The 27,179-nt window shown below is 49.8% G+C and overlaps 1 protein-coding gene across 3 annotated transcripts; it reads right to left on the reverse strand.

Moving 5' to 3' along the window:
• Positions 1–141: 141 nt before the first annotated feature.
• Positions 142–27,121, reverse strand: AKAP8L (A-kinase anchoring protein 8 like). Of its 3 annotated transcripts, none has more exons than XM_060630481.2 (15): positions 26,989–27,121; positions 21,269–21,343; positions 16,781–16,813; positions 16,425–16,482; positions 16,242–16,322; positions 13,941–14,394; positions 13,749–13,845; positions 13,596–13,666; positions 13,182–13,245; positions 12,142–12,250; positions 10,550–10,691; positions 10,347–10,452; positions 9,985–10,115; positions 631–726; positions 142–541 (listed from the first exon to the last, which is right to left on the reverse strand). In XM_060630481.2, exons 1-15 carry the CDS (start codon positions 26,999–27,001, stop codon positions 215–217), a joined length of 1,857 nt encoding a protein of 618 aa, XP_060486464.2. In that variant the 5' UTR covers positions 27,002–27,121; the 3' UTR covers positions 142–214. The 3 variants fall into 3 exon arrangements, 2 of the variants coding, with proteins under 2 accessions (XP_060486464.2, XP_060486463.2); XR_009609545.3 differs by adding an exon at positions 5,924–5,976 and having other exon boundaries at positions 525–541; positions 16,242–16,482; XM_060630480.2 differs by having other exon boundaries at positions 16,242–16,482.
• Between the last annotated feature and the right edge of the window lie 58 nt (positions 27,122–27,179).

Raw genomic sequence — 27,179 nt, forward strand, 5'->3', positions numbered from 1 at the left:
TACTCTGCGCAGGCGCTTCCCTCTAGCTCCCCGCCGCCAGTGCGCAGTCGCACCCCCACCCTTTCCCGGGTCCCGCGCGCAGGCGCAGCCCGCTTCCCACTACGCCGACCGTGCCGCACACCAACAAACGAACAAGAAAAGTGGGGTAGAAAGAACTTTATTGGGCTCGGCTTCCAGCCTTGGCCACGCGGGTCCCGCCCGCCGCGGGCCCAGGTCACGGTGCGCCCCCACCACCCTCCTCGTCGTCGTCGGCCTCCACGTCGAGGCCCGGGATACCGCGGATCTGGCGCTGAAGCGCGCCGCCCAGTAGGGGCAAGGCCTCCTCCTCCTCCTCCTCCTCCTCCTCCTCGGGGGGCGGCGGCGGTGGTGGGGACGTGGCCCCAGGGGCGGGCTCCGGGGGCACTGGGGGTTGCGCCGGCGCGCCCTCGGCACCCTCCGCGCCCCCTGCCGCTTCTACTAGCGTCCCCTCGTCCAGGGCACCGCCCTCGGCCTCCTCCTGTTCCTTCTCTTCTTCGGGGCTATCCGTGAACGGGTTCTCACCCTGTGGGGAAGGGACACAGATACTGAAGGGAGGACCCGCGGGGTCCGGGGGAGGGGGGGGGGGGGGGACCCCGGGGTGGCGCGCCTCACCTTCAGGTAGCGCTCCAGCTTCTTGCTGATGATTTTGTTGTTGAGGATGCTGCGGGCCACCATGAGGGAGGACTTCTTGGACTGCTCCATCATGAGCTGCAAGCAAGGCAGGCAGGGCTGGAGAGGCTGCTCTTGGCGCCGGAAAGCCCCCCTCCCCCACCTCTCCAGATCTGCAGAGCCCTCCCAAACCCCTCTACCCTTAGCTTAGCACAGCTGAGGATTCTAACCACGTGGTATAGGTGGACGAGTGTACCTTGGGTACAAGCACGGAGCCCAGACCTAATCTTTGTTCAGATGCTCCATTCTTCTACACCATACTTACTGTATTGGTTAAAAACAAGTCTTTACAGCTGTACAGCAGAAATCTAATGTGCTTACATAAAAACTACAGACAGTGAACAAATTAAGAAACCTACTAAATGCTGAAGGTGCAACCCCCAACAAGAAGCCAACCGCCCATATGCAAGGGACTCGTTAGGATCAACAGGGAGAATATAAAAGTAGGAACACAAATGTCAAACAGCACATTTAAGGGATATACCTCCTTTAACCCACAGAATCCCCAAGATGAAGAATTATATCCCAAATGTCAAGGTTCAGTGAAGAGAGACAGTTCTACCCCTGATGGTGAGAGGGCCAACTGTTTACTTCCTTTCTGGAAAGCAGTTTAAATAAAATGTATTAAAAATTAAAATGTCTCAGTAATTCTTTACAGGAATCTATACTAGGACTTGCAGTACTGAAAAACTGGAAAGCACCTAAATGTTCTTCTGTTAAATAAATCATACATTCAAAAAGATGACCGTGCAGTCCATAAATAGGGCTCATCTCTCCCCCTGTGTGATAAGAAAGGTGTGTGATGGGCCAGTGTGCACACAGCATGCCAGAGCCTTTCTGTCTGAAATGGTAAGCGGTTCCCTCAATGGTCGGAGTACAGGCAACTCTCACTTTCATCATTATAAAGATTATGCAGAAAGCTGTAAGCCGAAAGACAAGGATAAAAGCTATTTTTGTTGGCATGGGAAGGAGGGGCCCACCTCCAAAAACCCTACTGTGGCACCCCAGCCAACTCTATACGTCATCATCTCCCTTGCTGTTTCTACTCCCTTTCCCAACCTTCACTTCTTTACTCATTTTCTCTACTGCTTGGGGAAAATACCGACAGACTTCAAGGTCTGTTGCTCAAAATGAAACAAATTAAAGATGCACAATTAGGATACTAGGTCAGCCCACTTCCTCCCCAATTCCTCACTTGCCAACACATTATCCTCCTCCCTGGAGGCACCAGACAGGTACACACAATTCCCAGCTGAAGCCCATTTACATTGTTTCCAGATTTTTGCTACAATAACCAAACACCACCAAAATAACCTTAAATACTTCCATGTTGGTGCTTTTAATTTTACCAAACAGGTTCCCCAAAGTGACGGGTGCCCCAGTACTCTGCAAAAAAAGTTGTAAGTTGTAGTAGGTGGAGCTTCCTCCACCTGTATTAAAACAATGTACTTATCCTTTGGCCTCCTCAGCAGCATCAGATGTTATCACTGTTGGATACTTTTGTGGTCCAATGAAAGAGAAAAGAATGTGTGCTGCCTCTCAGGGCATTGCCCTGCCCAACAGCAAAATCTGAGTGATCTGATACGCATGCTGGGCCACCTGCCCAGCGTTTCTATGAGGTCATCTTCTCCACAACCTCTGGGTTTCCTGGCTTGCTCTCAGGAAGGCTTTCTGTAACCTCAAGGTAAACAAACGATCTTCTAAATTTTGCTCTTTTATTTTTCACGTGTATTATTTCTGGAATTGAATATATGGTATGAGGTTAGGGGTCCAATTTTCTTCTCCAGCAATTTATGAGATAAACCATTGTCTCTCCGTTGAATGGACATATAGGTCTATAATCCCTTTTCCACAAATCTGAAACCCAGAAGGAAAAGTTTTCCCCTAAAACTCCATTATATTTTTATACCGTCTTTATTTATCCCACTTCTGTAAGTCACTTGAAGAATTACTTATGGTTCAACTACAAGTCACTTTCCCAGATCCTGCTAGGGATGTTAGCGATCATTACCGTGTAGATGTTCTGAAACCAAAAAAAAAAAACACCTGATTTGAAAACATCTGGCCCCAGGATTTCAGATAAGGAACCTGTACTGACTTTAACAGTTACTAAGTTCCAAAACATACTGGGATCTTTCATTAGACTCTCTAATCTGGTTCCACCATTTTATTACTATGCCAATATCACTTGTTTTTAATTGCAGTGGCTTTGTAAAAGGTTATTACCTGAAAAACCAAGTCCCTGAACTCAACTACTGCCCTTTGTATAATTTTCTTGACTGTTAGACTTAATTCTACAACATAAAACTTTCAAACAATTTCATTCCATCTCCCTCCCCAGAGTATGAATGGAATCCCATTAACTGTCCACATTAATATGTGGGGAGATGTAGTTTTGTTTTGTTCTGCTATTAAATCTCCGAAGAAGAACACTGTATATTTCTCTATTCACTGAAGTCTTATTTCATATCGAGTTTAAGATCCCATACCTTTCTTCTTAAATCTATATTCCTAGTTATTTTGTGGATTTTGTCATTGCTATGAGTAGTTTTTTCCCCATTTACATTTCTAACTGGGTATTACTACAATGGAGAAAAGCTATTACTTTCTGTATGTTATCTTAAATTCCCCTTCTTTGTGAAATTCTATTAATTCTAAGGCCATTTTGCTGTAATCATTCAGCCTTGCTAAGAATATAGTCAGATTATTTGCATATAAAGTTTTCATTTCCAGTATTTCACACTCACTGACAGTTGCTCATTTCTTTTTATGTGTGTGGTTTTTTTTTAACATTTATTTTTGAGAGACAGAGTAAGACAGAGCATGAGTGGAAAAGGGGCAGAGAGAGAGGGGGGACACAGAATTCAAACAGGCTCCAGGCTCTGAGCTGTCAGCACAGAGCACTACGTGGGGCTTGAACTCACGGAGTGCGAGATCATGACCTGAGCTGAAGTCGGACACCTAACCAACTGAGCCACCCAGGCACCCTTGATAGTTGCTAATTTCTTATCAAGCCATCCTTATATTCCAGAAACGAATTATACTTATATAGTGTATTACATGCTTGAATTGAATTGAATACACTGGATTGGTAATTAGTAATTTCTACTTAGCACTTTTATTCTTCTTTATTTATTTTTACTATTTATCTTTAAGTACCCTCTGCACCCAACGTGGGGCTTGAACTCACAACCCCAAGATCAAGAGTCGCATACTCTATTTGACCAAGCCAGCCAGGTACCCCTACTTGTTAGCACTTTCATTCTTTAACACTAAACTGATCTACAGTTTCATTTTGGCATTATCCTTATCAGAGTTTTGGAATTAAGTTTAAAAAGTCTTCCTAAAAATGCAACGGGGGATGGACTTTCAGCATGGAAACCTGACAAGCTATGTGGACCTGCTCCCTGGTGAAACTGATGAAGACGATAAAACACCACAATCCTTTCGAGTCAAGGGAAATGGTCCTAAGGACATACAGTGAATGAAGAAACACTAAGGAAAAGCTACTAAAACTCAGTAAAGATTGTGAGTTGTGGTGGTTTAAACATGACCTGTTGCTTTCTTGCCTTTCCCAGTTCAGAGTGATGGGAAAACCCACTCCAGATGCTGCAGCCCAAGAACACAGGCCTCGGACTCTACCCAGCTCATCACAGTTGGAAGGCCGCATCTTCTCAGGAGGCACGGAAAGTCATCAATTCTCATTCTGAGCTACCTGCTGTGGAAGCTAAGTTCTAGACAAGTTCATCTGAGAGATGGTGGTGCCCTTCTTCTCTCCAGCCCCCCATTCATGGAATGGAGGCTTGACCTAGGGCACAGTATGCTGAGAATAGGTTTCACGCTGCCCTAGCTCTGGCTTGTTTATAAAGCAGAGGTCCTGTGCCTTGGAGAGGCAAACCAAACCAAGACCAGAGGCTACAGCTGTCACCTTCTCTCCCCAGTCTCTCTTAAAACAGCAGGCACTGAGAAAGCAACACTGCATAATCCCCCCACCCAGCTCCAGAGTCTAGGTGCAGGTTTTACCCAGGGGTAGGCCTTAAAACAATGAGCTCCCAAATCTCTTCCCAAAGGAACTTACTTTATTCACAAGACTGTGAAGAAGTTCAAGACAGGAGGGTATGCAGAAAAACAGGGACACTAGTAGATGTGATAACAATATAAACTAAACCATCAGCTTCCCTGGTTACCAGAACCAGTAGGACAGTTAAGAAGAGCCTACAGGGCTCAGAACTCTCAAACCATGACCTCAAAGATGATTCCTATAGAAGAGTGTGGATTTATTTAATTGGATCAGATTGAGGAGCAATTTAATGCCTCAAGGCATTGCTGAAAACAACACAGCCATCAGTCAACAATTTGTATAGTTTGTAACAGCTAAGGGTAGTCTAGGCAAGAAAAAAAAAAACCCTGTCAAAACCATTGTTATCCCAGGGTGGCTAGGCCCTTGCTCACAGCTTCCTCATTCAAGGCACCCTAGCAAAGGTTTCACTCTGGCAGAGACTTAAAAAATAATTTGACTAAACAAACAGATAAGCAAATATAGTAGCAAGACTGTGGTGGGGGTGGGAAGAAGAGAAAAGCATAATCACAGGGTCTCATCAAATAGAGAATATCAGTAAAGAGACAAATTATAAAAAAAACAAAACTAAAATCTTGGGAGCTGGAAAGCGTAATAACTGAAATGAAAAATTCACTAGATGGGCTCAACAGTAGATTTGAACTAGCAGAAGACTTAGAGAATCTATAGATTGGTAGATATGATCTGAAAAACAGGAGAAGAATGAAGAAAAACAGTCTCAGACAACCTTGGAACACCATTAGGTGACCCAACATATGCATAATGGAAACACCAAAAGAAGAGGAGAAAGAGGCAGAAAAAAATACATGAAGAAAAATGTAGGCAAACTTGCCAAATCTGATGAAAGATTTGAATGTAGAGATCCGACAAACTCCAAGTAGGATAAATACAAAGAGATCCATAAAAGACTCCTCGTAATAAAAATGCTGAGTCAAAGACAAGGGAAAATGCTTGAAGCAGAAAAAGAAAAATGAATCATCACTTAAAAGGGAACCTCAATAGGTTAAAAGTTGGTTTGTCACGAGAAACGAGGCCAGGGGGCAGTGAAATGACACTGAAAATGCTCAAAGATAAAAAGTGTCAACCAAGATTCCAGCACCCAACAGAGCTACCTTTCAGAGGTTAAGGTGAAATAGAGACATTCCCCAAAACGAGTACCTGAGAGAGTCCGCTGCCAGCAGACCTTGTAAGAAGCACCAAAGCTCTTCAGGCTGAAAGCAAGCGGCCCCAGTTATTCAGATCCATGTGAAAAAATAATAAAGGTAATTATAAAAGACACTAACTATGAATGTATAATTCTTTGCCTGTCTTCTCAACTGACTGAAAAGAAGTTGTATAAAACACACACACACACACACACACACACACACACAGAGTACTGTTTGGCCTGTAACATAGAGAAATATGTTTGCCAATAACAGCACAAAGAAGGTGGGGGGATTAAAGTTGTACTGAACTAACAAGGAAGTGGGAACTTGAATCCACAGGAAGAACACAAATGAAGAGAACCAAAAATAAAAAATAAGAAGGCTAATATAACAAAAGCTACAAATATATAATTGCTGTCCTGTCAGCTTCCTTATTTTATTTACTTATTTATTTTTAAGTAGGCTTGGGGTGTCTGGGTGGCTCAGTCAGTTGAGTGTCGAATTAAGCTCAGGTTATGATCTCAAGGTTCGTGAGTTCGAGCTGTGTATCGGGCTCTCTGCTGTCAGCACAGAGCCCGCTTGGGATCTTCTGTGCTCCTCCTCCACTCATGCGTGCACTCTTTCTCCCTCAAAAATAAGTAAACATTTTAGATAAAAAAATAATAAAATAAAATAAAATAAAATAAAATACTCAGCTTCATGCCCAGCATGGAGCCCAATGTGGGGCTTCGAACTCACGACCTTGAGATCAAGCCCTGATGAGCTGAGATCAAGAACTGGATGCTTACCCAACTGAGCCACCCAGATGCCTCTCTTCCTGTCAGCTTCCTTTTTTTTTTTTTTTTTTCCAACGTTTTTTTATTTATTTTTGGGACAGAGAGAGACAGAGCATGAACGGGGGAGGGGCAGAGAGAGAGGGAGACACAGAATCGGAAACAGGCTCCAGGCTCCGAGCCGTCAGCCTAGAGCCTGACGCAGGGCTCGAACTCACGGACCGCGAGATCGTGACCTGGCCGAAGTCGGACGCTTAACCGACTGCGCCACCCAGGCGCCCCTGTCCGCTTCCTTTTTAAAAGACATAATATTATGTAAAGCAGTAATTACACTGTTATTTTATCATTGGCTTTATGTTATTGGAACTACAACACATTTAAATAAAATACTATGTATAATGGTAATAACACAAAAATCTCCCATGTAGAGAGAGCTATATGTGAGTAACTTAATCCCACTGAAATTAGGTTATTGTACCTGACAGATTTTGAGAAGTTAATATGTGTAAGATAAGACCTAGAGAAACTACTCAAAAAATAATGCCTAAAAATGTAGCACAAAAAATATCATTAAGGAAATTAAAAATTAATTAAAACCAAAACCAAACCAAAACAAACAACAAAAAAGCAATACAGGGGGAACAGAACAAGAAATGCAAATCTAATAATCTCAACAATAATATTAAATGTGAATGGATTAAACGAACCATTCAAAAGATCATCAAACCGGAGGGGAGGGTTCCTGGGTGGCTCAGTTGGTTAAGCATCCAACTCTGGATTTTGCATAATCGCGAGATTTGTGAGATCAAACCCCACATCAGGCTCTGCGCTGACAGCGCGGAGCCTGCTTGGGATTCTCTTGCTCCCTCTTCCTGCACACGCGTGCATGCGCGCTCTCTTCCAAAATAAATAAATAAACTTAAGGGAAAAAAAAAAGATGCTCAACATCACCGTCATTAGAGAAATCCAAATGAAAAATAAACCGTGGATACCATTTCAAACCCACTAGGATGGCTAGAATCAGAAAGAGAATAACCAGTGCTGGAGAGTATGAAAAAATTGGAACTCTCACACAGTTGCTGATAGGGAATAGAAATGGTGCAGCCACTCTGGAAAACATCTGGCTATTCCTCAAGAAGTTAAACAGTTACTTCTGACCCAGACATTCCACTCCTAGACACATACACAAGAGAAATAAAAACATATACCCACACAAAAGCTTGCACACAAATGCTCAAATATTTGTAACAGCATAATTTATAACAGCCAAAAAGTGAAAACAATCCAAATGCCCAAATTAATGAATGGGTAGACCAAAATGTGGTCTATGCATGCAAGAGAGTATTATTAGGCCATACAAAGGAATGAAAATCTGACACATGCTACCTGGATGAACCCTGAAAACGTTATGCTAAGTGGAAGAAGCTGATCACCGAAGACCATGTATTTTGTGATCCCATTTACATGAAATACCCAGAGACAGTATACAGAGACAAAGAGTATATTAGTGGTTGCCTAAGACTAAGGAAGCATGAAGCATGGGACAGGAGGGGTGGGGAGTGGGGGGAGAGGAATGACAGCTAAAGGGTTTCTTTCTGAGGTGATGAAAGTGTTCTATAATTGATTATGGTGATGGCTACACAACTGTAATATATTAAAAACTACTGCATCGTACAGCTTTTATGGGTAAATTGTATGATATACAATTTATATCTCAATAAAACTGTTACCAAAAATAATAATTATAAGGTTTCCATTCATTTCCATAGTTGGAATCTCTAAAAATACGACATTGAAATTATACTCAAATCTTCACATATCAATGATTTCTGGTGCTTTCTAAGTATCTCTGTCTTTCCTCACCCTTCCAAATCCCTCCATTAGTAGTTATGGTTTTTTCTTTTTTTAAGTATATTTACTTGAGAAAGAGAGGGAGAGAGCAGGGAAGAAAAAAGAGAGAGAGAGAGAGAGAGAGAGAGAGAGAGAATCCCAGGTAGGCTCCAAGCTGTCAGTGCAGAGCCCGACATGGGGTTCAATCTCACGAACCACAAGATCACAACCTGAGTCGAAATCCAGAGTAGAATGCCTGATCAGCTGAGCCACCCAGGTGCCCCTCTTCTGTTCTGTAAACTTCTTTTAGGATCAATTTGGAGTTTATGTTTTACTAGCTATCCTCATATCACCTAGATTTTCCACATTTTAATATTATGCACGATCCATCCTCTGTCATCTGCTCTCTGCCTACCCCTTATCAGCTCCCAGTTCAAAACCCAGTCATGGCAAGACCCCTACAAGATCTCCTCAACCACCTAACCGCATCCCACTGTTGAGAATTAGTGCACCAAGAAAGACCAGAGATGAATCTGATGGCCGTGGAAAAAAGTTGAGAAATGCTACTTCCTACACTTCCCCTGGTTGTCATCATCTGCCCATAAATCCCCTTCGCCTTCCTCCAGGTGATGGCAGTCAAGCCTCACTCTGGCCCAGACCCGGTCCTAGACTTCTCAGCTCTCTCCCTACTGCACGGCCCCTCCATCCAGACCGGATCTCTAACAGCCACCACCACCTCAATCACAAAACACCCACCCTGACTTCTATGCTAGGCACTGGGGACACACCGGAAAACGAGACTGAATTTGTTCACCTTCTTGCCGGACTCGCTCCTTTCCCTGTACCATATACCTACCCCCCCACCTTAGCAGCAGCTCTGGCCACCCAGTTACCCAAGCCAGAAACCTGAGACATCCCAGACTCCCGGTCATTTCCTTTCTCCTCACTCGAAAAGCGGAGGCCCCCCTCTGTCTCAGTACTACGGCAGTTCCTCCACTCCCCGCTCCGCACCGTCTCCCTCCACACCAGGTGCAACACCAACTCTAACCCCGTCACAGCGCCTGACCTAAAAACTCTGCTGCCTACAGGAGTGAGCCCAGACCGTCATCCCAACCCTCGTGAACCTCTGAAGCCCCGACCCCTCCTCCAGCAGCACTTGCACTGCACACTTTTTGTTTGGTTTCTGAACCTATTCTGGCTGGTGGCCCCTATGCACACAGAGGCCCCCATATCCCATAGTGTTACAGTCCAGCTCTGATGACACCTTCTCCCACACCTTCTCCCCATTTCCCTCGCCTCTCCCTGTAGCTGTACTGACTGCAATGGGCCAGAAATGTCTCTATCTGCCTGCCCTGCCACACTTCCTACAGTTCCTCATGGGCAGGCAGAGGTTATAACCCCAGGACCTTCCCAGACGCCTCACCAAGTCAACCCACAGGATGGCAGGAGAGCACCCGTGGCCACTCACCCTGCGGTTCCGGTTGTGATCCATGGTCTTGAGGTGCTTCTGGATGATCCCAAACTGCATGGGGATGAAGAGGTCACAGGCTGCACAGTGAGCTGCCTCTACCTTCTTCACAAAATGCTCCATGGCAATTTCTGTAGGGCGGAGAAGGAGAGTCACCACTGGTTCCAGGTGCCTAAGACAGACCCAGCAGTTTGGGAAAAACACCAGACCAGCTCCTCACCTCACCCTGCATTTCCACGTGGGCCTGAGGCTGTTCTCGCTGACCCTCCCTGGGGGAACAGAGGGGTGTCGTGACCCCACTCAGAACCAGAGGAGGGCAGGCTGAATCCCTGCCTAGTTGGAGTGAGATGGAACCTCCTTACCTTGGGTAAGATCTTGGTCTCTGTAGATCTGCTGAATCAGACCATCAAGATCCTCCACGGTTTTCCGGAGTTCCTCTGTCTTCTTGGTCTTGTTGGCGACGTATTCCTGCCAAAGACACCGAGGAGATCCAAGGATTGTGTGGCTGCTCTATGTTCCAAGGAGTCCGAGAAGCTAAGAGCAGCTGTGCCGCTCCAAGGCTCACCTGCAGGAAATCGGCTGTCTGCTTGGGGAGCTTGGTGCCTACGTATTTAAAGTGCTCCTTGTGGAACTTGCTATCGAGATGGCTGGCCATCTCCTCCTCGTAGAAGGTCCGGTATTTGCAGAGAGAACACACAAATTGGATCCTGCCACAGGAAAGAAACGAAGGGCTGAGGCCTCGAGGGTCCCACGGTACAGCGCTGCTGCCTCACCCAACCCAGTTGCGAGCCCTGAAACAGGCCTTGCTCACGGGCCTCTGTCGTTCGGTCCCGGCAGGGGGACAGGCTGGGACCAGTGGGGTTGGGAGTAGAAAGGGACAGAAAGTCTGCAGGCTGCAGTTACTGCAACGTGGGGGACAGGGGAGGAGCTCTTCCTTCCCAGACAGGAGGCTGAACCCTGAGGCAGCAGCTGCTGCAACAGGCAAGGAGTCGCTGGAAGGCTGCCGGTGGGCCTCTCTACCAAGGCTGGGCAGGAGCTTGTGCACTTGGCCCAGCTGGGGACCGGAAGGAAGGATGCCCTGGCGTGAGCCAGGTGGCCCTGAGGTGCAGAGTGGAGTACGCAGTCCCGAGGCAGGGCCCGAAAAGGTGCTGCATCTTCCTTCTGGGTCTGGGGGACTGAAAGGCCCAGCCCATCCTCTGCTCAGAATGCTTGGGGGTGGTGTCGGGAGGGATGGGAGGCAAGCAGGCCTGGGCTCCTGCTGCCTCATCTTCCTCTTCCAAGAAGAGACCAGTCTGAGCTGGAAGGAGGGCGCCCGCCTGGCCTGCCAGAGGGCAGCCTGGAGTCACCTGAGCGAGGTGCTCTGTCTGGGCCTGGTGTCCACAGCAGAAGCCCGGGGTCTGGGGCCTGAGCTGGAGCAGGCCGCCGTGGCAAGGGGCGGAGGAGGCCAGCCGCCACCGAGGCCTCGGGGCGGGTCCCTACCTCTGCCGGACGTCCTTATCTGGGCCACGGGGTCAGCTTTGTCTGGAGAGCCCAGGGGCCGGGCGCCGGCGAGGCTGAGGAAGGTCCAGCAAGAGCAAGAGTCTGAGGCGGAGGAGGAGGAGGCAAGCGCCAGTGCGGGAGCCCTGAGGGCAGACAGACCCGACCAAGGGGCGTGAAGGGCTCAGCCGCAGACAGGCCCGGCCTGACAGGGCCGGCGGGCAGGGCAGAGGGCAGGCCCAAGGCTGCCACAGCCCACAGGTGCTGCCATCTCTCCTGGGCGCGGCGACGGCCTCTTGGCAGCTAGCTGGGGTGGCACAGGCGCCTTGGACCTTGAGTCTCTGATGAGCTGGCCCCCTCCCGCAGGGGCAGCGGGCCCCCAGTGCACCTCGGGGCTCGTGCGCCGAGTGACCTAGCGCTGGAGCTTCTGGGCAACGGTGCCGAGCAGTGTCGGGTCTCAGGTCAAAGACGCTAGCGGTCGCCAGGCGGCCGCAGTGGGGCAGGGATGGAGTCAGGCCTTGGGAGCTGGGCCTGGCGGGAAGCAGGGTCCATGCACGGCCGAGCAGGTGGCAGCTCCCAAGGGAGGCCAGAGGGCGGCGAGGCGGCAGAGCTACGGCCCTGCTCTTCAGGCGGCAGCCCCCGAGCGAGGCAGAGGCAAAGGAATGGAGGGCAGCTGGTTACCTTTCCACCATGCGGTCTCGCTGCCGCTTTTTCTGCTTATCCTGGCTCTTCTTGCCTGCCTGCAACTTGCGCTTGATCTGGCCACTATCGTCCTGGGTGCTGAGGGCCCCTGTGGAAACAGAGGGCACAGTCACTAGCCTGGCTCCACCAGGTCAGGGCAGGCCCTGGGGCCTCTGGCTGGATCACCCGCCTTCTACTCCAGATAGTCCATCCTGAAAGCAGCTGTCCGAACAAGGACTCCGGCCACGAGCAGGGCTGGGTACCCTGGGCTGGGCAGGGAACCATTCTGGCCTAGGTCCTGAAGAGGGGAGGACACAGGCTGACCCCACCGCTCTCCAGAACACCCACATTCCACAGAGTGGGCCCCAGGGAGGCTGGAAGGCAAACAGAAGCCATCTCGGTGGGGACGCTGGCACAAGTTCAGAGGGGCCAGGTGGCGGGATGCAGGGAGGCCATGGCTGAGGCCTAAGTGCAGCCCCCAGAGGTAAAGACCCAAAGCTCACAGGGCTCGGCCCACCCCCCACAGTGCACCGCGGCAACACTGGGCTGAGGCTGGATTTACTGTTAGGTACCTGCTGGCGCTCATCACTCAGGTAGGGGGACACGGACTCCCAACAGGGGCTGGAGAGGCGCTAAGGGAGAGGACACGCAAACCAGAGCCGTAAAAACTCCACCGAGGGTCCCAGCTCAGACACCAGCCACTGAGGACTCGGAGCTGTGCACTACTGGAGGGTAGGGCGTATGCCTGGGGTTCCCCCCAACTCTCTTGCTTGCTGCCCCCACCGAAAGGTAAAGCCAATGCGCTAGGCAGACAGGGACCACTGCCACCCACAGCCTCTGTCTGGGAAGAATGGGGGGGGGGGGTGGGGCAGAGTGAGAAGGAACAGAGGAAGAGGAGCCCCCCGCCAGCGCATGCCAGCCCCACGAGGGAGGGCCCCAGCTGGCCGCACATCTGTCACAGCCCTGCCCTCAGCTGGATCCCTCCAACTGTGAATGCCTGGAAGCGCCGCCCCAGCACCCGGGCCGCTCAGAAGACTCACCCTTTTCTGCATCCTCTTTGCTTTCTTCTTTGCCTTCTTCTTTTCCCTCTTCATCTTCTCCTTCCTAGAACACCATTTCAAACGCCCCACGTTAAAGCTCGTACAGTCATTTACAAAGGCTCTAAATGACAAGGCCCTGCTATGTACCAAGCACGGAGCCTCACATCCTCCCAGCAGCCCTTGCGCAGGGGGCTCATTCCACCGTCTCCTGATAAAGAAACCTGGGCTCTGGCTGTGTGGCCTGCTCGCAGCCCATGCTCTATCAGATCTCCACCTCTCTCGTGTTGGTCACACGTGCATGACCAGGATGGCCCGTGGCCTCCGTGGAAGGCCCTGCTCTGCAGCACAGGGGCTCAGCCAGCCCGCTCTTCACAGGCCCCACCTGCTGACAGCACACAGGGCCCGGCCACTTACTGCTCTGGAGCCCTTCTCCACAGCCTCAGCGCCTTCAGTGCCCTCTGCGGCCTCCCCCTCAGTGCCCTCATCTGAAAGGCAAAACAACACGAGTTCAGTCCAGGAGCTCCATGGGGCAGGGGACATGGGCAGCAGCCCAGTGCCCTAGCTCACCATTATCTGAATCACTATTATCCGAGCAGTCCGTCCGGGTGGCTTTGCTGTCTGGCTCATCAGGACTGCCGCACTGCTTTCTCTTCTTCTTCTTGGTCTGGATCAGAGAGAGGGAGCTGCGTCAGGGCGGGTGGCTCTAGGACCCTCGCTCCACCCAGTCAGGGGCCCAGAGGGACGGCCTCCTCCACTCACCCGGAAGTCGGCTGTGGTCCAAGTCTTCCAGGTCCGCCTCATCTGCTTCATGCCATTGCCAAACCCGAAGCCAAAGCGGGAGCCACCTGGGAAGGTGCCCCCGCCACGCATGCCCTGGAACATGCTGTACTCGGGGATGATGTTCTGGGAGAAGAGGGAGGGCAGCCGGGAGGCACCAGGCATGCACTGGCCCCGGGCCCCCATAGGGTCTTCCCACATGCGCCCATAGCCCGAGGCCATCGGCCGGCCACTCCTGGAGTCCCGGGCCCAGCCCTGAGCCCGTGGGCCAAAGGTGTCGCCGCCACGCATGCGGAACTGGTCACGGTAGGCATCGTACTGGCCCTCGTAGGCCATTTCCATCTCGGGGTCAAGTTCGCCATAGTCGTAGCCTGACCGGTATAGGTCGCGCTCACTCAGAATGGCCCTCGAGTCACAGGCCTCATAGGAATCGTATCTGCAGAAGCAGGTGGAAAGCATCAGGGAGGCCCTCAGGTCTCATTTCCCTTGGGTGTAGCCTACTGTTCCTGCCTTTCCCAGTAGCTTCCTGTCCTGGAGATGGGAAATCCCACTCTAACCCACCCCACCCTGTCAGAGAGGCACAGTGTTTAAAAATGCCAATAAAAAGGTTTCTTGGGAGCCCGTGCACCAGCCTGGGGACCCTAAGAAAAACGGACAATAGGGTGGAGAGGATCTCAAATAGGGGCAGAGATACCCCACAGCCCTTACGAAGCATGTACGTATGTATGTGGTAACCACAATGCCCAAGGCTGTACCTCAGGGTACAGAGCCAGGCAGCCCAGCACCCTGTGGTATGTGGGCAGTCCAGCACACGAATGCTTGTCCAAAAGGGCTGATAACGTCCATGAGAAACCCTGTGCCGGTCTCATCTCACTTGGCTGAGGGAACTTCCAGCACTCCAAAGGTCCTCACCACCCAGAAGGACAAGGGAGACAAAGTGGAGAGGGTTTCCCAGGAAAGATGCTGTGAGTTTGCCCAGGGCCTAGAAAAAGAGCCCTATCGCATCAACCTTGTGGGATGGAACCCTCCATAGCAACTGGGAAGGCAGGCCAAACCTCCCTCCTGGGAGAAAGAGAGCGCCACACAAAGCTATTCTAACAGTGGGAACAGCCCACATACCCCCAGCCTTGGCCCCACACGTCAAGCAGGCCTGGGGGCCCCTCCATGCAAAGCTGGGCAGCCAAGCAGCAGCAGCAGCAGCTGCGGGAGAAGCAGCCGGCACCACCTGGTCACTCCCTCCCCTGTCCTGCCCCCCAGTCCCAGACTGCAGAAAGAAGGGGCACAAGTAGCCGGCACCTGCAGAGAAGGGGTCCACCTGGCCACTGAGCAAACAGCCAAGCCCCTCAGCTGCAAGCACAGCGGCTGCCAAGCAGGAGGACAGGGGGCATGTCTGGGGCTCCCCCCACCCTTTTTGCTTGCGACAGAGCCAGAGCATGAAAGTCCCTCTGGCAGCCTCTGCTCCCCAGTGGCCCCGGGGCCTCACCTGAACCCACCAGTGCCCAGCTGGACCCCTCCTTACTCTCTGTTCTCCTCCCATCTGTCAGCTGGAGCCACGAGGCTGCCCCACACCATCACATGCCCTCCTCACTGAAGCCTCTCACTAGGGCACAAGGACTTCTACGCCGGCACCAGTTTAGACAGTAACAGACGCCCACCACCTGATGCTGTGGAATCAGGCAGGTCTAGGTGGCAGGCCCAGCTCTACCACCTGCTCCTAGGTCCCTTTGGGCAAGGGATGTGACCTCTTGTGCTTTGAGCATGAGGACAACAACAGTGCCTCACAAAGGTGCTTTTGAGGCCCAAGAGGCACACGTGGGTCAGGCTCAGAAGAGCAGACAGGAAGTGTCCACATCTGCTCTGTCTCTTAGGTGGGGATGGCCCAGCTCGCTGTGGTCCGCCCCAAGGACTCATCCCCCCCACCAGCCCTATCTGAGGATACAAAGCCTCAGGAGAACTCCTCCAAATGGCCGTCTCCAGAAGGAGGGGTCACTTAACACTCTGGTCCTGAGAAGAGCCATTTGGAGGATAGCAAAACCAGCCCTGTTAGGGCTTGTTCCTCACCCTACAAGCTGGGGGAGAGGCTGGCCACCAGGCAATTGCAAGGGGCAGGGAGGGGGCTCAGGCCAGAGAAGGGAAGTGCACTGGACCCCAAGCAGTCTCTGGGAGCCCCAGCTGCAAAGCAAGAAGAAAGGAAGCAGACACAGGAGGCGGTTCAAAGAGGAAGACGCCAGTAGGCAGCAGGCGCCCCTGCAGAGTCTCACCCCTGGGCAGACACCCACTCACCTTTCTCCACCTGAGCCGTACATGCCTCCTTGTATCATGTCTGTCTCCAAGTGTGGCACCATATCTAAGCGCTGGTTAATTCTGGACAAAACGGAATCGGCACTGGCGCTACCCGCAGCACTAGGGTTTGTATTTGTGTCAGAGCTAGGCATTTCCCAAGAGTTTGAAGTGGCCATACCATACCCATAGTTGGTGGTGTTATCCTGGCCATAGCCATAGCCATAGCCATAGTTCTCGTAGCCTGCAATGAGGAAGACAGAGACAGACAGAGATGGCAGGGATAGGGAGAGGAGACGCACACAGACACGGCAAGACAAACACAGAGACAAGGACATCTGTCACAGAGACAAAATGGGGACCCTAGCCACCTCAGGCTGGGTGGGCCCTAACTACAGGACCTCCTGTGAAAGAGCAGCTGGCCCCAGAGTCCCCGGGCCCCCCGAAGGTACCTCCCGATACACTTTGGGCAAGCTGGGCAGTGGTAGAAACACAACCAGTTTAATCCCAAGGGACAGGAGAGCCATCATGGGAATACTTGCCTCTGTTTGTCCCAGAGTTCCAAGTTCCATATCCTACAAACAGTAAAAGCGTAATTACATCTACAATTGATGACAATACAACAAGAGCTTACTTCAGACACAAAGATGATGATTCCCAGTATCTGACTGATTACAGAAGACTGAATCTCCCCCGGGAAGCTCTGAGCTTCAGAGCACTACATAAACGACCCAGGTCACTCCCTAACCCTGGTGCCCAAACTTCTGTGGCTCTGACCAGCTCTTAAGGGCCCCCTCCTTGCCAACACTGTCAGCTAAGGAATTGGCTCTTTACACTCCTCCCCGAGGAGCCAGAATTAGATTACCCCAACTTCCTGCTAAGCACCAATCAGAAGAGGAGACTGGATGCCGGTGCCTCACCGACAGTGCTGTACAAGAAGTTCGGCACAGAGCCCACATCCACTCTGAAAATCACATCACTCAAATCACCCAAAAAAGCCATCTGGAACAGAGAAACTGACCATCCTACTCTTCCAAGCATATGCCTTAACAAGGAGGGCCACCATATCCTTGAATTGCATGTGTGTGCAATGCTAAAACACGTTAGCAGAGGTAAGGACAAGGCACAGCTCCTACCTTTCAAAAGCTATTGAGAGGACGATCTGGATTATAAACCAAATATGCTCTGGATTTTATCACAGCACATGAGAAAAATCAATTCCTTCAGGAACATAAAGCCAGTGAGAACTGACAAAGTGCAAAGCCAAGTGGGAATTCCAAGTCAAGCAAACACGGTTCCTCTCCCCAGAGGAGTCTACCAGAACAGGTGACCACTTTCCCCATGTCTCTGGGGAGACTCCAGACTTGCCTCCTACTCCCTATTGTCTCTACCCTGCAGATAGACAAGACATGTTCATCCCAAGGCAGGGACCAAAGCTCAGTGAGATGGCAGCATGATGGATGGCAAGAGTCCAGCCACAAGAGAGCAAGAGTGTATTAACTTGAAAAGATGGAAAAGCGCAGGCCAGGCGTAGACCCGAGGTCCTACACTCAGGTTCCTCCTCAATCCAGCACATAAACAGAATGGGTAGGTGTCAGAAACCAGCAAAGAACCCTAGGTGACCATTAAATCTAATGCACCTCGAGTGCCAGAGCTCACAAAGCAAAAATCCTTTCAGTTGGGAAAACCAAAGCAGAGGCTTCTCCTTCATTCAGTTTTTCAACTATCAATCGGAGAACGCAAAAGCACAGGCTGGCAGTGCTGGGCACGGCTCAGGCCGAGAGCACTGCTCACTAAAGGAGCCACTTCTAACTAGAAAGCAGCAAAGGGACAGCCCAGAGCAGGAAATCAGGAGAGAGACGAGTGGAGTGGCAACGGAGAGTTCTGACAGGCAAGAAAAGAGGCTGGCAGAAGCACACAAGGAATAATACACACTTCGCTGAAGCAGCTAACAGAGCCCAGTCGTGTGGATGTTTGCACCAGGAACAGTGGACACCAGCTATTCAAAAGGAGAAAGGACTGGGAAGCACAGGCAGACCCACTGGGGCTCTGCTTGTGAGGCCTGTATATGGTCCCCCCAGAGCTTTAGCCACCGAAAATCTGCCAGCACAGAGCAGGGAAGCACAAGGAAAGGAAGCAGGAATGGGCACTAACTCTGTAAACACAAGGACAGGTGGGTGGACAAGTAGGTGATGGCCCAATGACAGGCCTCAGCAAGCACTCTCCAGGTACTACTTGCTATGTCCAGGGCAACTCAGACTCCCTGAAGGGCTTCCCCACAAGGTGCCTTCAAAGGGAAACCATTGTCTACACTATGAGGCCTGGGGAGTCCCCAAGACCTGTCCCTTCCAAAAGAACATCACAGCTCACTTCCACCCCCAGAGGGGATGAGACCAGTGCTGACATAGGGAATTTTAGGGACGTAATTTTTTTAATAAGAGAAAAATAAAAGCAGATGGTCACCATAAGCAAAACTTATAGAACAAAAACGTAAAACAATGGAAATGTTCAACTTCAAGGAAATAGTTATCCAGATTACAGCCTACCTTCTTGGTGACAAAGCTCACATAGGCATCAAAAAAGAATCCACTGGGGTGCCTGGGTGGCTCAGTCGGTTAAGCATCCAACTTCGGCTCAGGTCATGATCTCACCACTCGTGGGTTCGAGCCCCGCATCAGGCTCGGTGCTGACAGCTCAGAGCCTGGAGCCAGTTTCGGATTCTGTGTCTCCCTCTCTCTCTGCCCCTCCCCCCCGCCACCCCCCCCCCCCACTCTGTCTCTCTCTCTCTTAAAAATGAATAAACATTAAAAAAAAAAAGAATCTGTTAAGCCTTACATAGTACGAGGAAATGCTTCTAACAGTAAGCAAATAAAGGAAGACAGACAATTCTATCCACCCATAAATTATTCAACTACCTAAATTAGGAATGCTGACAAAAGTATTAAAATGGTGGGGCACCTGGGTGGCTCTGTCAGTTGAGTAACTGACTCTTGGTTTCAGCTGAGGTCATGAGTTCACGGTGGGGAGTTCGAGCTCCGCATCAAGCTCTGTGCTGACTATGCAAAGCCTGTTTGGGATTGATTCTGTCTCCTCTCTCTGCCCCTCCTCAACCCTCTCTCTCTTTCTCAAAAATAAATAAATAAATGATAAAAATAATAGAATAAAATAAAATGGTGGGGTCTCGAGTGACTGTTTTTCAAAATGTTATTTAAAGTTGCTCTATTGCTCTTGTAATTTAAGCCAGAAGGAAATATAAAATGGCCTTTATTCTTTCACACGACTGCCTACATAAACCTCAAAAAAAATCCATACAGATTATAAGAATAAGTGAGCTTAGCAAGGTTTATTACAAGGTCAATAAATAAAAATCAACCCAATTTCTTCAAATTATCAATGACTGATTGAAAACTGAAGCTTTAAAACGTACCATTTACCTTGGCACTGACAGTAGGAAATATTTGGGTGTAGATATAACAAACTACGTGCAGGATCTGTGTTTTGAGAACTACAAAACTCTAATGAAAGAAATCAGTCTGGCTCAGTCTGTAGAGCATGCAACTCTTGATTCCTGGGTTGTGAGCTCAAGTCCCATGCTGGGTGTAGAGATCACTTAAAAAACAAAATCTTTTTAAAATTTATTTTGTTTAATGTTTGTTTATTTTTGAGAGAGAGAGAGAGTAGGGGAGGGGCAGAGAGAGAGGGAGACAGTCCCAAGCAAGCTCCACACTGTCAGCGCAGAGCCTGACACGGGGCTCAAACCCATGAACTAGGAGATCATGACCTGAGTGGAAACCAAGAGTCAGACGCTCAAATGACTGAGCCACCCAGATGCCCATCTTTTTTATTTTTATTTTTTTAAGTTTACTTATTTAGAGAAAGAGAGAGAGAGAGAGAGAGAGAAAACACACAGGCGTGATAAATTGGACTTCATCAAAATGAAGAACTTTTGTTCTTCGAAATTCACTTGACAAGAGTAGAGATGATCCTCAGGCTGGGAGAAAAGATTTGCAAATGGCACATCTGTTAAAATGCTTGTGCCCAGAATTTATAAACCAGAAGGAAAATAATTCAAAAAAGATGTGCAATCTGGACTGTTGTTTGATTAAAAGGGGTGAGGCAGACAAGGCAGGATAGGGAAGCCATACAAACCAAGTCGCTTCTCATTTATGAAATACCAGATACCTCCATACTCAATTTCAAAACATTCTCTAAGTCTCCCTCTCCCCCGGGACCAGATGCTAATACTTCAGGGAGCTTACTTATGTCCACTGATTCAGTGACTCTTGAGGTAATGTCAGGGTGTAGGCTTGGTCTTTCCCCAGACCTTAGTAGTAAAACAAATTACCCATCTCAGCAATCAAGGCATTATCCTTATTAATTCCAAAGAGGGCTCCTTCTCACAGACACCAACAGTCACAGACCACAGAAAGACTGGTTTTATTGGCAGTCAGGGTTGCCAGAGCATACCCAGAGAACATCTGTGGATTCTGTGAGTGGCTATTTCTGAATTAGAGAATTAGCGTGTCTGATCACAACTGAGAAATCAATCGGACATTGTCCCTCAACCCTATGTGAGGAACCCGCTGGCTTGGGACGGTCTGACTGTCTCTAAAAACCCTGCTAGATTCAGACAGGCAGCTTCTCTCGTACAGAGGTCCCACACACTACATTGAAGCTAAACTGATGGTTTGGTTTCTAGCTCAGACCATCCTTTGGACTTTGGCCACTCTCCTTCCCAGACCCTCAAGGGAATTTTCTGAAGCCAGACTTTTGTCACAGACCGTATGTGCTTCTAAGAAAATGTTACGGGGTCAAAGGAACCAATCATTTACAGCTCCAAGAACTCTAGCCTGCTCAGTCAGCAGCCATCTTTCCCATAATTGTCTCCAAGGGAAGCACCGGCTATTCTAACAGCCCACCACACCATTTTATACAAGTTTGCATTTGGAAAAGCAAGGCAGGGCAAAGTCAAAGGCAACTGAGAAGACACCAGAGCACGCACCCTCTGGTTCCCAGGGGCCCACACTTACCATAGTCACAGGTAGGCTGAGCGCTCGTGTCTGAGTATGTCGACTGCAAAGTGGTTTCAGATCCTTGGACAAAGCCTAAATATATGCACAGTGTGGTTAATTTCCCCAAACCAGCCATGTGGAGATGACCTAAGATTACCCTTTGGTGTAGACTGGCTGGCAGGCCCTCTCCTCAATGGAAAGCCTCCAAAAATCCTAGCTTCTGAACACTTTAATTATACCTCCAGAATATATTAGCCAATGAAAAGATGGGCTATATTTAACTTGCTACACCAGAAGAACTGGACAAACAAAAGTTTAAACACTGTAAACCAAAACTTCGTTTTGATAAATCAGTACCCAAACCATTCAGTTAAATGAGAAAAATACTTACATCAAATGACTGAAACATGAGCCAATTCAAACAAGGATGGGACTTGGTTCTGAACAATACTAAGGCAAATAACACCCCTCCCCTTCCCCCAAATCTGACACCAAAACTGCTTTGTATTTTTTCTCATTAAAAAAACGTGTACATTACCTCCTCAATGCAATTACTTGGGGTGAGCACGTTTATATTGGGTAAATATTATACGTGGCATGTGTATTCCTGTTTTCTCAACTCTCAAACGATTTCTTAGCTTAAAATGAATTAGTACCAACTAAAGAAAACTTAAACCTCTACCAGAAACTACTCTTAAATGATGAACCCTGATAGTATTGTCAAAATTACATTTAAAAATATTATTTTTAGGGGTGCCTAGTGGGTCAGTTGGTTAAGCGTCAACTCTTGGGTTTTGGCTCAGGTCATGATCTCAGGGTTTGTGAGTTTTAAGCCCCTCATCAGGCTCTGCACTATCAGTGCAGAGCCTGCTTGGGATTCTCTCTCTTCTCTCTCTGCCTCAAGATAAACAAACATTTAAAAAATGATAACAAAATATTATTTTTAAGTAATTTACCCTTAGCACTGAAACTATGAAGGATACCATAAGAGGCAATATTTGCTTTTTCTCAGCAGAGCCAACTCCTGACAAATTAAAGCCAATGACTTTGACAGCTTTTTTACAGCAAAAGCATACACCAAGTGCCTCCCCTCGGGGTGGGCATTCACATGTTGACAGTCTCTCTAGCTCATCTTTTAAGACCAAAGCAACAAAGATGGCCGCCAACATCAGCCAACACTGAACAAGTGTCTCCCCCGCAGGGCGCTAAGAGCCTTTTTATTTTATTTCATCCTCACCACAGCCAACAAAGGGGACAGGGCCAACATCCCTTACCCTGCAATTCCAAGTCCAAAAAGGTCTGAAAACCAAGTGTTCTCCTCAAATGTGGTGCCAACACTCATTGTGGGGCAAAACTGACCTGTGAGGATAATTACGATTTTTCTTTACCCAATTTGGTACAGAAATAATGCATTTAGTTACAGGGTGCTACCCCAGACCTCAAGTGCTGTGGAATGTCCTTCTCTCAGGCTAGAACTCCAAAATATACCCAGCTCCAAGGGTTTCAAATAAAGATCGGTGGACCCACACTTTAGCCTTACTTCCCAGAGGAGGGAATTGAGACTGGGCAGTGGTGAAGGAGAGAGTCCCAAGTATCCACCCAAACCTCTTCGCCTTTCCTAATGAAAGAGGGGACATTAGAATGGATTCCCTCCAGGGGCCATCCCAACATGCCTACGACATAAGCACTGTCCACAAGAAACACTGGAAGCGTGCTTTGTACGGTTCACCCGTGGGGAAGCCCCACAGTGTACACATAAGCAGCCTGCGTTTACCTTCTCCGTTGTTTGCTCAACTAGCTTTCTGAAACCTGTTTGTTCAGCAATATGGCCCCCCGCAAAATGGCTCCAGACTTCAGCTACTGTGGTTTGTACACAGTGCAGCCGCAGCTGGAACCTACCACACCCTGACAGGATTACTAACTGGAACGCAGTACGAAAGCTGCAGAGCAAAAGATCTATGTCTATTCAAAGGAGAGGCGCCCTAGTTCTTCCCTGGGAAAAAGGAAAGACAATCCACCAAACCTTCAGAGGTCAATGGCAGCCTCTGCTCTAGTTTGGTCCTCCCCATGTTAACGTCTTGTTCCACGATACTGTCTCTAGAGCAAATTAAGCTCCAAGTATGAATAAATTTTTGTCGGTTCCAACCTTCTCTCCTTGGCTCGGTTTACCAGCCTGATCAGCTCTAGAGGAGAAAATAAAATAAGCAAGGGTTTGACCCTACAAACCTAAGGCTCAGGCATGGATTTATAATTATGTATCATAACCCCTCCTTCTTGGTCAGACTGACATCTTTTTTACTCAAAAATACACAAAGCTTCTCAGGGTTTTTTTTTTTTTTTTTTTTTTTTTTTTTTTTTTTTTTTAAGTTTATATTTATTTTGAGAGGGGGAGAGAGAATGTAAGCGGGGGAAGGGCAGAGAGAGAGGGAGAGAGAATCCCACGCAGGCTCTGCGCTGAGTCACCCAGGCTCCCCAAGCTTCTTTTTTTATTCCCCAAGTTTTATTCTTTTTTTGGAAGGAGATTCTTTGAACACATGACAAAAAGTGATAAACACCAGAGGTCAGGGCACCTAGGTGGCTCCCTGGGTTAAGTGTCAGACTCTTGATTTCTGCTCAGGTCATGATCTCCTGGTTGGTGAGTGAGTTTGAGCCCCGCGCCAGGCCCTGTGCTGACAGTGCGGAGCCTGCCTAGGATTCTCTCTCGCCTCTCTTTCTCTGCCACTCCCCTGCTCATGAGCGCCCACTCTGGCGCTCTCTCTCTCCCCCTCTCAAAATAAACAAACATTTAAAAAATTCTAAGAACTAGAAGACAACTGGAATGAAGTCAGCTTGCCTCCAGCCTGATGGTAACCAGCCTCCAAGATGGCCTCTTCGGATTCTTGCCTCCTGACATTCCGCCGTCCCTTCCCAAACTAATAGAGGTAGCCCGCGTAACCAGTAAGACCGCAGAAACCTCGGAGTATGACTTCCCAGGCTCTGCCTTGCTCTCTTAGATCATTCACTCTGGGAACAACAGCCCAGCACGTTGTGAGGAGACGCAGGCAGGCTTGTGGACAGGCCCACTCGGTGGGGAACCAACAGCTAGCATCAACCTGCCAGCTGTGCGAGTCTGAGTCACCTCAGAGGAGGATCCTTTGGCCCCGGGCAAGCTTTCAGATGAGTACAGTCCCAACGACATCTAAAACGTAACCTCATGAGAGATCCCAAGCCAGAACCATTGAGCTGAACCACTTGTGCATTCCTAACACCACCAAACACTGTGTGAGATGAATGTTCTTATAAAAGGACTGGTAGTAGTGTTTCAGACCTTCCTCTGAAGGCCTGATTCTGCATTTTTCTCTCCTGTTTTTCCACTGCTCTCATCCTTCCCCTCAGTGCCACAGACAGGGCCTCCTTTCCCAAGTACACACAAAGAGACTGAATTCAGTGGCGCCTGGGTGGCTCAGTCCGTTAAGCGTCCAATTTCAGCTCAAGTCATGATCTCACGGCTAGTGAGTTCAAGCCCCACGACGGGCTCTGTGCTGACATTACAGAGCCTGGAACCTGCTACAGACTCGGTGTCTCCCTCTCTCATTGCCCCTCCCCCGCTTGCGCACGGTCTCTCAAAAATAAAAACAAACATAAAAAAGTTAAAAAAAAAAAAAAAGAGACTAAAAAGCTGGACAGATCATCAAAAAAAAAAAAAAGCTACTGTAATCATTTTCTATGCGTAATAATCATGGTAACATTTGCGTCAAGTCCTCCAGAATTCCTCCTTAAAGGCAAAGAGTTGTCTGAAATGTGACTTAAAAAGCTTTTGACTTTAGTGGTCTACTTCTTTAAAGGGAAAGACTCACATTATCAAGCTGCTGTGGTTTTCAGTTGATCAAGACCAAGGAAAAAGTAATCATCGCCCCATTAGCCTGACTCCCTCAGTGAGCCAGGAATTAAAGCCTACCAGATCTGGAGTTGAACTTGAGACCTGGCCATTAGCGGCCTAACTCGGCCTCCTTGTCTATAAACGTAAAATGCTCCCTCATTAAGCTACTCCACAGCACCCGACCATCCATCCTCTGGTTTCCTCAGCAGTCTCGCCCCTAAAAACCAAAGACCTGTCTTCCACCTCCTGGTAAGACTTGGAGAAAACGATTGCGTCTCAATTCCGGAGTTGTCAGCCGCGACCCGACTGACTTTCCTCCTGAACCAGGAAAGCTACGGAAAGGCTAGGGCAGGGCTGTCCAACCTCGGCACTACTGATAATCCACCGTGGCGGGGTCCATCTGGCACGGCACAGGATGGTCAGCAGCATTCCTGGCCTCTACCCCCCAGATGAGGGAAGCAACCCCACCCCCGGATGTGACAACCCAGAACACCTCCAAACACCGCCAAACGGACCGGGGGCAGGGTGGGAAGGCAGAATCGCCCCTGGTTGAGAACCACCACCGGGCAAAGGGATGGTTACTCGAAAAGCTAGGGTTCTCACCAAGCTCCTGGCCTGGGGGCCGGAAGAGGGAGGCCTGGCACCACTTCCCTGCGGAAACCAACATAAAACAGCCTACAGAGCGGCCCCAGAGGCTCCGGTTCCATCGTCAGCCCCCGAACATTCTAAGCAGAATGTAGGTTACCTGGCAACCACACTTTCACCAGCCGGGTACCCCCATTAAAACGGGGGGGCCTCGTCTATGGCTCCGAGCTGAGAGGCCTCATCTGTTACTGCCAAAGGCAAACCCAGGCGGCCTTTCAAAGTCCTCCAGGGATAATTTACAATCGCCCAAGCATCTCCCAGGGCCCCCTCTCTCTCGATCTCATCAGCCACCCTCCCCTCTGCTCAAATCCCACCGGCCTCCCTAGCTGCTCATCTAACAAGCCAGGCCGTTTCTGCTCCTGGGCCTTTATGCCAACGGCACCCCTGACCAGACACCCTGAACTCCCCCTCACTCCATTCAGGTCTCTGCCCAAATGTCGCCTCTTCACAGCGAGCCCAACCCCCTCCCCCTGACCCCCCGCAACAGAGCAGCCCCCGCGGAGTACTGACCGCCGGGGAATACATCCTATATTCGTTTGTTTTCCTGCTAACATCTGCCCGTTAGCTGCTTGAGGATTTCCTGCCAATATTCCAGCGCCTGTTCAGCACCTGACACGATGAATCTGACAGATGGTGAATGAATTGACACAGAAGCCGGTCACTCCTCGCAAGGCTCAGGCTCAGCCCTTTGGCCCCGAGGCTCCCCGCTCGGCCCGAACCCTGCAAAAATGTACTGATCGCCTGGGGCCAGGAGCCTTTCCTAGCCCGGAGCACGCAAAGGGGCTGGGAGGGGTGGGTGGCTGCGGCGTTTTGCAGGGAAACTGCGCGGGGGGCAGGGTGCGGCAATGGCGACGGCAGCCAGGCCCGCCGACCGATCTCAAGGGCTAAGGACCCGAAAAAGGGTGGCCTGAATCTGGGTCTGAGGAGACCGGGCCAAGGGCAGAGGTGATGGGCTCAGAGAACGCAGGCGCCCAGGCCAGGGCCCTCGGACACCGGTGACAGAGGCCAAGACCTCGGGCTGCCGAGAGCCAGGACGCTAAGCCGCAAGCACAAAGAACTGAGACGCCAAGGCGCGAGGGGGGCGAACCTGAGGCGATGGGCCCGCGGCGCCATTTTGTGACCGCAGAGAGGGCAGCGTCCAGGCCCCGGGGGAGGTGTGGGAGAGCCCGGTGCGGCTCTGGCACGTCCCTGTCCCTCCCCACCCGGCGCCCGACCCCTACCCTGCCGGGCCCACCTGTATAGCTCATGGCAGCAGCTAACACCGCAACCAAGGACTCGGGCAGCTGCCCCACACGTCCGACGCCGGGATAGCGGCGGCGACAATCCCCGGGGCCCCTTCTAACACAACCGAACCCGCCTCCCAACTCCATTGGCTCGCGTCGGATCGCCGCTTTATTCCTATTGGATGTCAGCGCCGTCTATCCC

Source organism: Panthera onca, chromosome A2 (genome assembly GCF_046562875.1).
Source record: "Panthera onca isolate mPanOnc1 chromosome A2, mPanOnc1 haplotype 2, whole genome shotgun sequence".
NCBI classification, from domain to species: domain Eukaryota; kingdom Metazoa; phylum Chordata; class Mammalia; order Carnivora; family Felidae; genus Panthera; species Panthera onca.

Excerpts from the sequence above, each read along its gene's own strand:
- AKAP8L (XM_060630480.2), bottom strand. Across the intron at positions 14,395-16,241 it reads TACGGCTCAGGTGGAGAAAG|ATACGATTCCTATGAGGCCT; the intron begins GTGAGTGGGTGT and ends CTGCTTCTGCAG. Across the intron at positions 13,846-13,940 it reads GGACCACAGCCGACTTCCGG|ACCAAGAAGAAGAAGAGAAA; the intron begins GTGAGTGGAGGA and ends TCTCTGATCCAG.